This window comes from Colossoma macropomum, unplaced genomic scaffold (genome assembly GCF_904425465.1).
Source record: "Colossoma macropomum unplaced genomic scaffold, Colossoma_macropomum, whole genome shotgun sequence".
Lineage (NCBI taxonomy): Eukaryota > Metazoa > Chordata > Actinopteri > Characiformes > Serrasalmidae > Colossoma > Colossoma macropomum.
Genome location: NW_023494788.1, coordinates 1,959,711 through 1,971,880, shown reverse-complemented (window position 1 = coordinate 1,971,880; position 12,170 = coordinate 1,959,711). Strand labels below are relative to the sequence as shown.

The window sequence follows — 12,170 nt, the reverse complement described above, 5'->3', positions numbered from 1 at the left end:
TTGTGTTGATAGGTGTCCTCTCTCCTGCATCACGCCCGATGTTGTGGAAGCCACATGCGGCTGCCTGCTGGCCCAGGCCGAGGAGGCCGAGCGGGAAGGGCACACGCGGCCTCACGCTGAGAGAATGATTTTGGAGGAGTTCGGACAGTGCCTGACGCAAATCGTGCGCTCAATATTTAAATCCACAGGTGTGCAGTGGTAGATCAGGAACTGCATCCCCCACCGTTAACACAGGCCATTTTAGGGACGAGGGAAAAAACGATGCTTTCAATTTGCATGATTTTGAATGTGTTAGTTGGTTGCATGTAAATACAATGCTTCAGGAAAGTTAAAAGCACCGGTTTTTATAGTGTGTGAAAATATTCCATACAGTATTTCAGCGCACTAAAAAACAGAGCCCTCAATTTATTTGGTTCAAATGTGTACATCATTTCTGCAAGAATAAAATATATACATAAAAAGAAACAGATTTTATTCATAGTGAAATGGTGCACACATTTTATTGCATGGTTAATGCACTTTTAATAGCTCAGTGGCAACAAAGTGCAATTAATATGTTAAATGTGTTCTGATATGTTTACACCAGCACCTTACAATAATTTATACTATATTCCAACTTATTTGTGCACTTATTTATTATATATTTCTGTTTATTTGTCTAAATATTCTATAGAATTGTTTTTTGTTTCTTATACACAAAATAGCATCTGTATTTACAGCATTTCTCTAGTAATTGTATTTGCACTGTTATACTATTGTCTATTTATTTGTTTATTCATGATACAGATTGTTTAACTGTTCTTTCAAAAATGCAATATTTTATCCGATGAAAACATCTGAGATGTTGACCAGAGCACCAATGTTTCAATGTATGCCGTCACATATAGAGAATTCTTGGATTTTGTCAGTCTATACTCACCCAGAAGTGCCTGTTTCTTTGTTTTAAATAAATGACATCACTCCAGCAGTGAGTTTCTAGATGGAAACAGAAGCGTAGAGGCTGATTGTGTGACTTTGGAGACTGAGGTGTATGGTAAACCTCACTATTGATCTTCATTATGGCGGTTATGTTCTTGACGTCAGCTTCTGGAGGGTTAATATGGGCGGTTTTCCGTGATAGGACGGTCTATGAGCCTGAGCCGTTTCTCACAGTAGGCTCTATCGAACCAGGGGGCCCTGCGGTTCCTGTTGGGAATAAAAAGGCAGAAGAGAACCGAACCGATCAGAATCATCAGCTCCGTCTCATCAGCAGCCTTTCCTGGTAGGGAGAAAATGGTAAATACTTTTGTGCAGCTTTTTGCTCAGAGCTCAATGTAAATCTGATACTGATTGTGTTTAATTGATGATTGTCTCATGAACAGATAGCGAGGACTCAGGCTTTATGGACCTGCTCAGTCGTGTTCGTGATTTTGGTCGCGGAGTCAGAATGCGTTCAGAAGGTAAGAATGTTTCTCCTGTTTTGATTTTGATTGAATGTTATTTCATTAAATTAATTAATGTGTGTTTTTCATACGTTACCAGACGACTCTGTCTAAGAACTGGGGGCCGCAGTCCATGCTGTATCTGAAGGGCAAATGTGAGTGTTCCCTCATTTACTGACACAAACTGACTTAATGTAATCAAATGTGTAATCGATACCCAGCTGGACACAAACCATCAGGTACCACATTTGTTTAGAGTGCTGAAGCTGTGCTTTCAAACAACTGTGAACTAATTTTCCTTGAGGTGGCTGGAAATAAAAACAGAATTTAACTATTAAATCAGTAAATATTATATGGGAAAAGTGAATTTTTATCTAAACATTTAAATAGAAAATATACATACACATAGACGATATATACAACAAACAGACATAGAAACGCAGAACACTAGAACAGAAGACGTAAACTCCAAACATGTATGTCGTAAAGTTTTTAATCAATTAAAAATGAAAAATATATATTGAGGGAAGATTTTTTCCAGTATTTGCCCAGTAAGTATCTTCTCGAAGGTGTGTTGCTAGACTTTAAATGCTTTCTTGAGACTTTTTCAATGAACATCTACTCCCCTTTTACATTGAGCTTCCTGTAATTTAAAACTAAACATGAAATTTAATGATAATTATATAATACTTACACATAACTGATCTGTCACATGGACTAACTAAAATAAATATTTTTGCTTTTATTTATTTATAATTCTTTATATTGTTAATTTTGGGGAAGGATAGTTTTAGTAGAGTTTAGTTTAATATATTATATATTATATTTATATATTTTGTCTATACAGTAACAAGTGACAAACTGTAATTAATTACTTGCTTGTTAATTCTGTTCTTGTTACTTCTTTTCTTTTCTTGAGTGTCCTGCTCTCCCTTTGCTGCTGTAACACTGAGAATTTTCCCACTGTGGGACTAATAAAGGATTATCTTATCTTATCTAACAGCATATTTACAGAATATTTCACTGCAATATGTTTTTTTGAGTATGATTTGTTTCTTCCACAGATGGCAGAAGATTTGTTCCAGACAGAGACGACAACATTTATAATTCAGGTTTGAAAAGCTGGTACACATTTATTAAAGGTACGAATGACTATAACTCATAACTCATAACTCATAACTCATTAGTTATAACTCAAACTAAAAGAACATATTAGACATGATATATATATTTAGTTATCCTGCATTATCTGATAGCACAATATAGTGAATTTTAAAAATTAGGAGTCATCATTAATGCATGATCTGATGTTAAAATATCATGAATATAAGTCATTAGTAATATTCATTAGTTATAACTGCATTATCTCAGAGTGAAATATGAATATTACTAATTAGTATTATTTACTATTCATAACTGCATTTTCTCATATTAAAATATCATGAATATAAATAATTAGTAGTTATTAATTATATTTGCCTTATCTAATATTAAAATATCAAATATTAGTCATTAGTCATCAGTCATGACTGCATTGGCTGATATTAAAATATTGTGAATGTTAATGATAGTAATAGTCGTTAATTGTAATTAATTAGTTTTATTAATTTGTAATTGTTATGTATTATCTCATTAAAATATCATAATATTAGTCACAAGTATAATTCATCAGTCATAACTATATTATCTGATATTCAAATATTGTGAATGTCAATGATTATAATAGTCATTAGTTATTACTACATTATCTGATATTTTAATATCATTAATATTAATCATTAGTAATAGTCATCAGTAATATCTGCATTGTATTATATTGAAATATCAATACTGTATGTGTGTTTTATGCTGACCGTACGGCATGTGAATGTTCTGAATGCAGAGTTTGAGAAGCTGAAGGCTGTGGCGGCTGGGAGACCCACGCGGTTCTTCACTGCGGAGAACGTGCTGATTCATTACACAGAGTAGGAGGACTGATCGATTTGTAAACATGTTAATACGTTTGTAAAAAGATTTGATGTCATAAAACTTACAGTGTCTAACTTCTGAGAGGTTTTTAATCATGTTTTATTTATAGGATTCAGTTATTTGTCAGTATATAAAAATAATTGTATTTACACCAATCAGGCATAACATTATGACCACCTCCTTGTTTCTATGCTCATTGTCCATTTTATCAGCTCCACTTACTATATAGGTGCACTTTGTAGTTCTACAGTTACAGACTGTAGTCCATCTGTTTCTCTGATACTTTATTAGCCCCCTTTTACCCTGTTCTTCAGTGGTCAGGACCCCTATGGACCCTCACAGAGCAAGTACTATTTGGGTGGTGGGTCATTCTCAGCACTGCAGTAACACTGACACTCCTACCTTGTCAGTCCACCTTGTAGATGTAGAGTCAGAGACAATAGCTCATCTGCTGCTGCACAGTTTGTGTTGGTCATCCTCTAGTCCTTCATCAGTGGTCACAGGACGCTGCCCACAGGACGCTGTTGGCTGGATATTTTTGGTCAGTCCAGCACTGAGGTGTTTAAAAACTCCAGCAGCAACAACACACACTAACACACCACCATCACGTCAGTGCTGAGAATGATCCACCACCCAAATAGTACCTGCTGTGTTAGGGTCCATGGGGGTCCTGACCACTGAAGAACAGGGTAAAAGGGGGCTAACAAAGTATCAGAGAAACAGATGGACTACAGTCTGTAACTGTAGAACTACAAAGTGCACCTATATAGTAAGTGGAGCTGATAAAATGGACAATGAGCGTAGAAACAAGGAGGTGGTCATAATGTTATGCCTGATCAGTGTAATATTACATAACTAAAATCCACCACTAGAGAAAGTAGCAGTTTCCATGGCGGTGATGATTCTGTTTGTTCTTCCTGTGCTCTGTATTTTTGTAATGTAAATACTCCTTAAAAACAAACAGAGGAAATGAATGTGTAATATCAGCGTGCTCTGCTGTTAGGTGTTTCAATATTTACCTGTGTGTCAAACTGATGGTGTGTTTCGGTAAGTTTTCCTGTTTACAGGACTGCCTGTGTCTACTTTTATTTTCAGTAATTAAATTGTTACCTACTTTCAGCTAAAATCAGTGATCTGGGTTTGAGTTCACTCAGCTGTGCAGTGACAAAAGGTGATAAATTGTTTTAATTAAGATGAACCTGTCCTTCCACATGAATAAGATGATGTACAGTACTGTGCAAAAGTAAGAGAGCATCTTTCATTGATTTCACTTCTCCATTAAATAAACAGAAACCTCAAGAACTTAATCTACTCTCAGCTGTTCAGTGAGTCACTCTTCACCTTTATTCCAGCTTCCATTCTTTTCTCACTTTCAGTTCCTCTAAGAATCTGCAGACACACCTCCACAGTTCAGTCTTAGAAGCTGGTTGATCATTTTCTGAAGTAATCAAACACATTCAGTGGTGTTGAGGTCTGGACTCTGGGGTGGTCAGTCCATCGTTCAGCTTCTTTGTTTGATGTGTCCGTCTCCTTTTCTCAGTGAGGTTCTTCTTGATCAGCTACACATCCTTTCAGACCCACAGCGCTGAGTCGTCTTCTCACAGTGGAAGGATGGACAGAAACACCTGTGGATGTTTTCAGATCTGAAGCAGCTTGATTTTCTCCTCTCTCTCAGAGATGAAAGCTTTAAGTGCTGTTTATCTGATGAAGCCAGGTTTTCCAGGTGGTTGTTAGGAGCCCCATTTTCTCTGGAGCTTTAGGAGTCCAGGGGCCAGATTCAAGAAAGAGAAAACCTGGGAACGTTCTTAAGACAAACCCTAAGAAGTTAATTAGAATGTTCTTATGTTCAATTCTTGAAAAAATTATTCACCTCTTAAATATTCTCAAGATAATCAAAGTATTTTTAGGAAAATCTAGATTTTCTTATGTATGCTGTGTTGCATTTTACCACATACCATAAACGATGCAAGACACAGTTTGACTTTGTATTAACTGTTATTTCTGTTATTTAATCCACTCAGAGGAGCAAAATGGAAGAAAAACATCAAACCAAGCATTTAAAAAAAAGAGCAAACAAGATTAGAGGTAAAGGAGGAAGAAACAGCCAACAGGAAAAAAAATCCTCAAAATATGATAACTGAGGGGTGACAGACGAGGATGAGGACAAGCAGAGGCAGCGTTCCTGATAAATTTAGATGCTCGTCAGTTCTTACAGACGAGCGTGAGTCAGTCGTAAGGTTAAGAAAACATTCAAGAACATATTATTTTCAAGAATATCACTATTCTGAGAATTATTCTTAAGAAAACAGTTGAGAAAAGAAGATAATTCTATATAAGTTATTTGAAGAATAACACACACACACACACACACACACACACACACACATCTTCTAAACCGGGAAGCTGGAGCCTATCCCAGCAGTCATTGGGTGGAAGGCAGCATACACCCTGGACAGGTCACCAGTCCATCGCAGTTGAAGAATAACAATTTCTCATAATCGTTTTCTGAAGAATTAAGTTTAGACAGATATATAAATACTTTATTGATCCCAAAGGAAATTTAGCAGCCAGTATCAGTCACACAACACAGCACAGTTAGACTAATAAGGGTGATACAATATAAAAAGAAGAATATATACAAAAAAACCCATCTACAGGCGTATATACACATATACAAAAAATATGCAGTAAGATCTATAACCTGAGATAAAAAGGCAGTGCAGTAATGACTGTACAAGGAGGCGCAGGTAACGGCATATAATGACAATACTGAATAAATATGTACAGATACTGGTACTGAAATAAAGTGTCCAGGTGTGGAGTGTCCAGATGTTCCAGATGTGCAATAAGGTGTGCAGAAGTGCAGTATGTACAGTAAGGTGTCCACATGTGCGGATAGATCAAATAAACCTGTAATTTAGCATGAGAGACTGAGTCTTCATCTCTCCTCTTCCCTCTTCCCTCTTCTGGTCCCACTGGGAAGAGTTGAAGAGCCTGATGGTTCTGGGGACAAAGGATCTCCTGAGTCTGTCAGTTGAGCAGCTCTGTGACAGCAACCTGCCACTGAACGTGCTCCTCCCGTCCATGATGATGGTGCAGCGGGTGGCCATCATCATCCATAATGGAGAGCAGTTTGTGCAGAGTCCTTCTCTCGGCCCTTCCGCACCGACCACTGACCCTGCACGCCTGACCAGCTTGTCCAGTCGCATCTAGAAAAAACACATTTAAGAAGATTTTCTTTCTTAAGACACTTTTGTGAAACACCTGTTGTTTTTTTTTCATTTTGACTTTCTCCATCCTTATGCAAGCACTTTATCTTATACCTGACCTCCTCACAAATATGTCCTGAAAAATTAATAACTTGGTTTTGATTGGAAGCTAAACAGAGAGTGGTCTGATGTTTGCAGACTGCTGTATGATGTAACATATTTATGTGGAAATGTGCACATCTGAATTCAGTGCAGCTCTAGCTTCACTGTACTGTGACCTTCATGCAGGGCAGAGGCACTGACTCGTGTGTGAGCAGCTGTGAAAGGAAAGGCTATAGAGAATGTGAGAGGGGTGTGATCGCTGCCAGAACAGCATGCCTTCCTGCCCCCCCACCAAACTCACCCACCACACTCACCCCTCCCACAGTGTGATAGTGCAACCGTGTAGGCGCTGAGCTAGTTTAGGCGTCAGAGTGAAAGTTGTCCTCAAACTTCTTGCCAACTGGGTCTGAGAGTAGCTGAGCCGTTGGACACGTGCTTTAAGGTGGAGCAGATAAACGACTTCCTTGTCATTCATACAGAACAAATGCACACGTGCAGCGGTACAGCTTTTACTGTCACTTCTTTACTGCGATCCCACAGTCAAAAGCTGAATATATACAAAAACATCACGTCAGGCCCGCGACACAATCCTATCCGGCCCACTACAGTATTTTAATTTTCTATTAATATCAGCCTGTTTCACAATGCACTTCACTACAGTCCCCAGCATGCACTGCATAGTAATGTGTGCTCTGACTCTCCTACCCCAACAGCAATTTATTGGACAGTGGTTACACCTCAGTTCTACACAATTCTACACCAGTCATATCACTGAACACACTAACTGCATTTCAGCTGCAGTTCAGCCGATATAAACCCCAAAAGGCAGCTCAGAAACTGAGCCCAAATCTTAATGAACTTGCAGCAAAGAAATGATGCCAGGTGTCTAATTCAAGCAGATAGGTAGGTTTAAAGACTGAGCTCCTGGGGACATTTACATTTAGAATATTTCAGGTATTCATGTAATATTTCAAGGTTGACTACAAGTGCCTATAATTTGCTGTTGAAGTTTTTTGAATAAACAATGTCCAGTTCGCGTTACAGCACAACATTAATTAAAATTCAAATAAAAACAGGCATTCTTTGGCCCACAGATTTGTTGAGATTTTTGTGTGTTGTGCTGGTCTGAGTGGATCAGACACAGCAGAGCTGCTGGAGTTTTTAAACACCTCAGTGTCGCTGCTGGACTGAGAATAGTCCACCGACCAAAAATATCCAGCCAACAGCGTCCTGTGGGCAGTGTCCTGTGACCACTGATGAAGGACTAGAGGATGACCAACACAAACTGTGCAGCAGCAGATGAGCTATCGTCTCTGACTGTACATCTACAAGGTGGACTGACAAGGTAGGAGTGTCTAATAGAGTGGACAGTGAGTGGACACAGCGTTTAAAAACTCCAGCAGCACTGCTGTGTCTGATCCACTCAGACCAGCGCAACACACACTAACACACCACCACCATGTCAGTGTTAGTGCAGTGCTGAGAATGATCCACCACCCAGATAGTACCTGCTCTGTGAGGGTCCATGGGGTGTCCTGACCACAGAAGAACAGGGTAACAAAGTATCAGAGAAACAGATGGACTACAGTCTGTAACTGTAGAACTACAAAGTGCACCTATATAGTAAGTGGAGCTGATAAAATGGACAATGAGTGGTCATGATGTTGCGCCTGATCGGTGTAGTTAAATATGTATGAACAGTGTGTGTTCTCGTCTGGTCTGGTCTGTTCAGTGTGTTATGTCATTCATGTGTGACTCAGCAAGACTAATTCCTCCTATGTGTAACACACTCGGGGAGATAAAGTGATCTGATTGTGATCTATGCAGTGCAGACTGGAGCAGGACAGAAGTCTCTGAAAGCTGATCCACACACAGTACTACTTTAAATAAGACTGAAAACGAAAATAAAAGCCACTTATTGCTCTAACAGTTGGAGGAGGAGTGAAGGAAGTCAACCAGGAAAAAGCAAAGCACTCATCTCACAGCTACACTCTGGGTTCTATACAGAACCAATTGCATGCTGAAATCGTTCTTCAGATTGATGGAGAATGTGCTGCATATGGTTCTATTTAGCACCAACAAGGGTTCTGCTATTGTAACAAGCTTGACATTGTACGCAATAGCAGAACCCTCAGTGATGCATATACACACTTAAAAAAGATGGTTCTCCCAGGGTTGTTTAGTAAAAGAAATGGTTCTATATAGAACCACAAGAACCCTCTGCACGATTAAATGGTTCTTTGCATGGTGCATTTTTGAAAATGGTTCTATATAGCACCAAAAAGGGTTCCTCTATTATTACAAGCTTGACATCATGACAACAGTAGAACTCTTGTTGGTGCTATACACATATTTAAAAAAGATGGTTCTTTAGTAAAGAAATGGTTCTTTATGAACCCAGAAAACTAAAAAAAAACTTTACATGACTAAAGGGTTCTTTGCATGGTGTACCAACAGCAGAACCCTTTTTTGGTGCTATACAGAATCATTTCATGCTTAAATGCCTTTTTTTTAATGGTTCTGTATAGCACCAAAAGGGTTCTGCTACTGTTACAGTGTCAAGCCTGTAATAATAGAAGAACCCTTTGTGGTGCAATATAGAACCATTTTCAGAAAGGTGCTATATAGACTCATTTTCACCACATTCTCCATCAATCTGAGCAAATTCAACATGCAAAGAACCGTTTAAGGAAGCAAATGGTTCTATATAGATCTCATGGTTCTAAACAGAGCAACTTCCTTCACTAAAGAACCCTGGAAGCAGAGTCATCTTTACTAAGTGTATACAGCAGAGGGCGGATCAGAGTTTCAGTATCAGACTGCTCTTACACAGTGAGGCAGTAAACAGCAGGTGGACAGAGAGACACACACTCACACAGAGAGAGAGAGAGCCGAGAGCCCAGAGCCCAGAGTCCAGAGTCCAGAAGCTGCTTCACCAGCTCAGAAGTCCCCACTCGGACAGGGAGAACAAAAGAACAGGAGAACCATGTCGATGTGGAGTCGCTCTCTGAACCTCCTCAGAGCTCCTCTGAGGCAGAACTTCATCCCCCCCAGAGCTCAGATCTCCGTCAAACCGGCCAAACACAACATCTCTGCCGGGGTGAGTATCACTGCGGAGACGTGCCTGCTGCCTGCGCGCTCACGCGCCACGCACGCGCCTCCGTTCAGCCTGTTAATTAGCTAAATAGCCTGATTGCGCTCTTCAGCCTCAGACCAGCTCCTCTCAGCTCGTCTGTGCGCGCGGCTTATTGATATGAGAGGAAGCCAATAAAACCTGACGCGCCATTAGAGCTGCTGGTGTCCTCACGTACAGCTGCGCGTGACGCCTTATCAACTTCAGCATGTTTATATAAAGTTTAGCGCGCGCATCTTTCAGCCTGGGCGCTTTATTCGTCTGCTTTTGTGTCTTTTTTGTGCTCTGCGTGCCCACATGGAGCTTCCTGACCTCCTCCCACTGAATATAATAATTCTGGAAGTCTACCAAACGTCTGACCTTGTGACCAAATAAAGTCACAAAACTGCTCCATGACCAGAATCAAGGTCAGTCTGCCCCTCAGTCCGGTCTAAATATGTCTGGACTGTAAAATTAGACCAGAACATGCTTAATTTCCTGAGAAAAAAAAGGTTTCAGTGACAGAGCTAGGCCCAGAGCTGTGGACAGTGTCATTCAGGACCATCTTCACACCCCTTAAAGGGGAATTCCACCTGCTTTGCAGAATTTCTGCACAATCCGGTGGCTGAGATGTGAGTGGTTTGATGGAAAATGCTCTGTTTTAGAGAAAATTACTTACTCAGATTCCTTCACAGTGGTGGTGATAGAAACCAGGGGACTATTTTGCCTCACAGTGCATGTATCTGCATGTATCCCTCCACCATGAATGGATTTTAGGGCCCTTCTCAAAATTATTGTACAGTGTCTCAGTCATCAGGCAGTGAATTCATAACCATTTCATGCAGTAACTTTCTGTGAGGGAGCTTTTAGAGGTGGACGTCTGGTTCCTATCACCACCACTGTGAACAGCTCTGACTCGGTATGTTTCAGTGTGGGGAGAAACACAGGCCTCACATGGCAGAACAACAGAAACAATCGATTATCCAGATTTCATGTGTGTACAGTTCAGTTAACGTATAGCTGTTCAACATTTTATAACCTTATACACCAATCAGAACCGGTTCTGTGGCATTTTTCTTACAGTGCTAATTTAGCTGTAGAACAGGAAATGATGAATGTCATTTATGTTCAAATGCAGCACGAGTGTTACAGAACCATGATCAGATCCAAATGTCTGATCTCTAGAGTGTTATACACAGACGTTCAGGCAGACTGAGTGAATAAGATATTAACCCCTTAAACTCTAAACTTCAATTCTTAATGTTTGGACTTACTATTCTGCTATATTTTGTTCAGCTTAATACTATAAATGATTTAATCATTACTATGAATTATTCAGTATCTACTATGAATTATTCAGTATCTGCTATGAATTATTCAGTATCTACTATGAATTATTCAGTATCTGAATTATTCAGTATCTAGTATAATTTATTCAGTCATTACTATAAATTATTCTTCATCTACTATGATTTGTTTCAGTATCTATGAATTATTCAGCATCTACTATGAATTATTCAGTATCTAATACGATTTTCTCAATATCCACTATGAATTGTTTAATCATTACTATGAATTATTCAGCATCTACTATAAATTATTCAGCATCTAGTATGAATTATTCACTCAATACTATGAAGTATTTAATATCTACTTTGAATTATTCAGCATCTATTATAATTTATTCAGTCATTACTATAAATTATTCTTCATCTACTATGATTTGTTTCAATATCTATGAATTATTCAGCATCTAGTATGAATTATTCAGCATCTACTATGAATTATTCAGTATCTAATACGATTTTCTCAATATCTACTATGAATTGTTCAATCATTACTATGAATTATTCAGCATCTACTATAAATTATTCCATCATTACTATTATTATTCAGCATCTAGTATGAATTGTCCAGTATCTGCTACAAATTATTCAGTATCTGCTATGAATTATTCATTCATTACTATGAATTTTTCAGAATCTACTATGAATTATTCAATATCTAGTATGAATTATTCAGTATCTATTATAATTTATTCAGTATGAACTATTTTTTATTGAGCATATGGAACTGAGTAAATGTCTAGTGGTGTTTATTGTCATTCCTCAATATAACTTGTATACGGAGCTCATTAGCGCCTCCCTGTGTCTGTCCACTGCAGGAGCAGGCCTTTGCGATGGTTGTGATGTTTGTGACCATCCTGGTCCCGTCCGGGTGGATCCTGGCAAATCTGGAGAACTACAAGAAACGTCCCTGAGTGACCGCTCGTGCTGACCGTCCTGTCGTCTGCATTCCTCTCCAAACAGCCTGTTAATCTCTGATTAATAAATGATTTAATTTACTAAACTACAGAAA

At 38.8% G+C, this 12,170-nt stretch overlaps 1 protein-coding gene across 1 annotated transcript; it reads left to right on the top strand.

Annotated features, from left to right (window-relative positions):
- Positions 1–9,538: 9,538 nt before the first annotated feature.
- On the top strand, positions 9,539–12,170 carry LOC118806572 (cytochrome c oxidase subunit 8B, mitochondrial). The gene is made up of 2 exons (XM_036568016.1): positions 9,539–9,800; positions 11,977–12,170. Exons 1-2 carry the CDS (start codon positions 9,687–9,689, stop codon positions 12,070–12,072), a joined length of 210 nt encoding a protein of 69 aa, XP_036423909.1. The 5' UTR covers positions 9,539–9,686; the 3' UTR covers positions 12,073–12,170.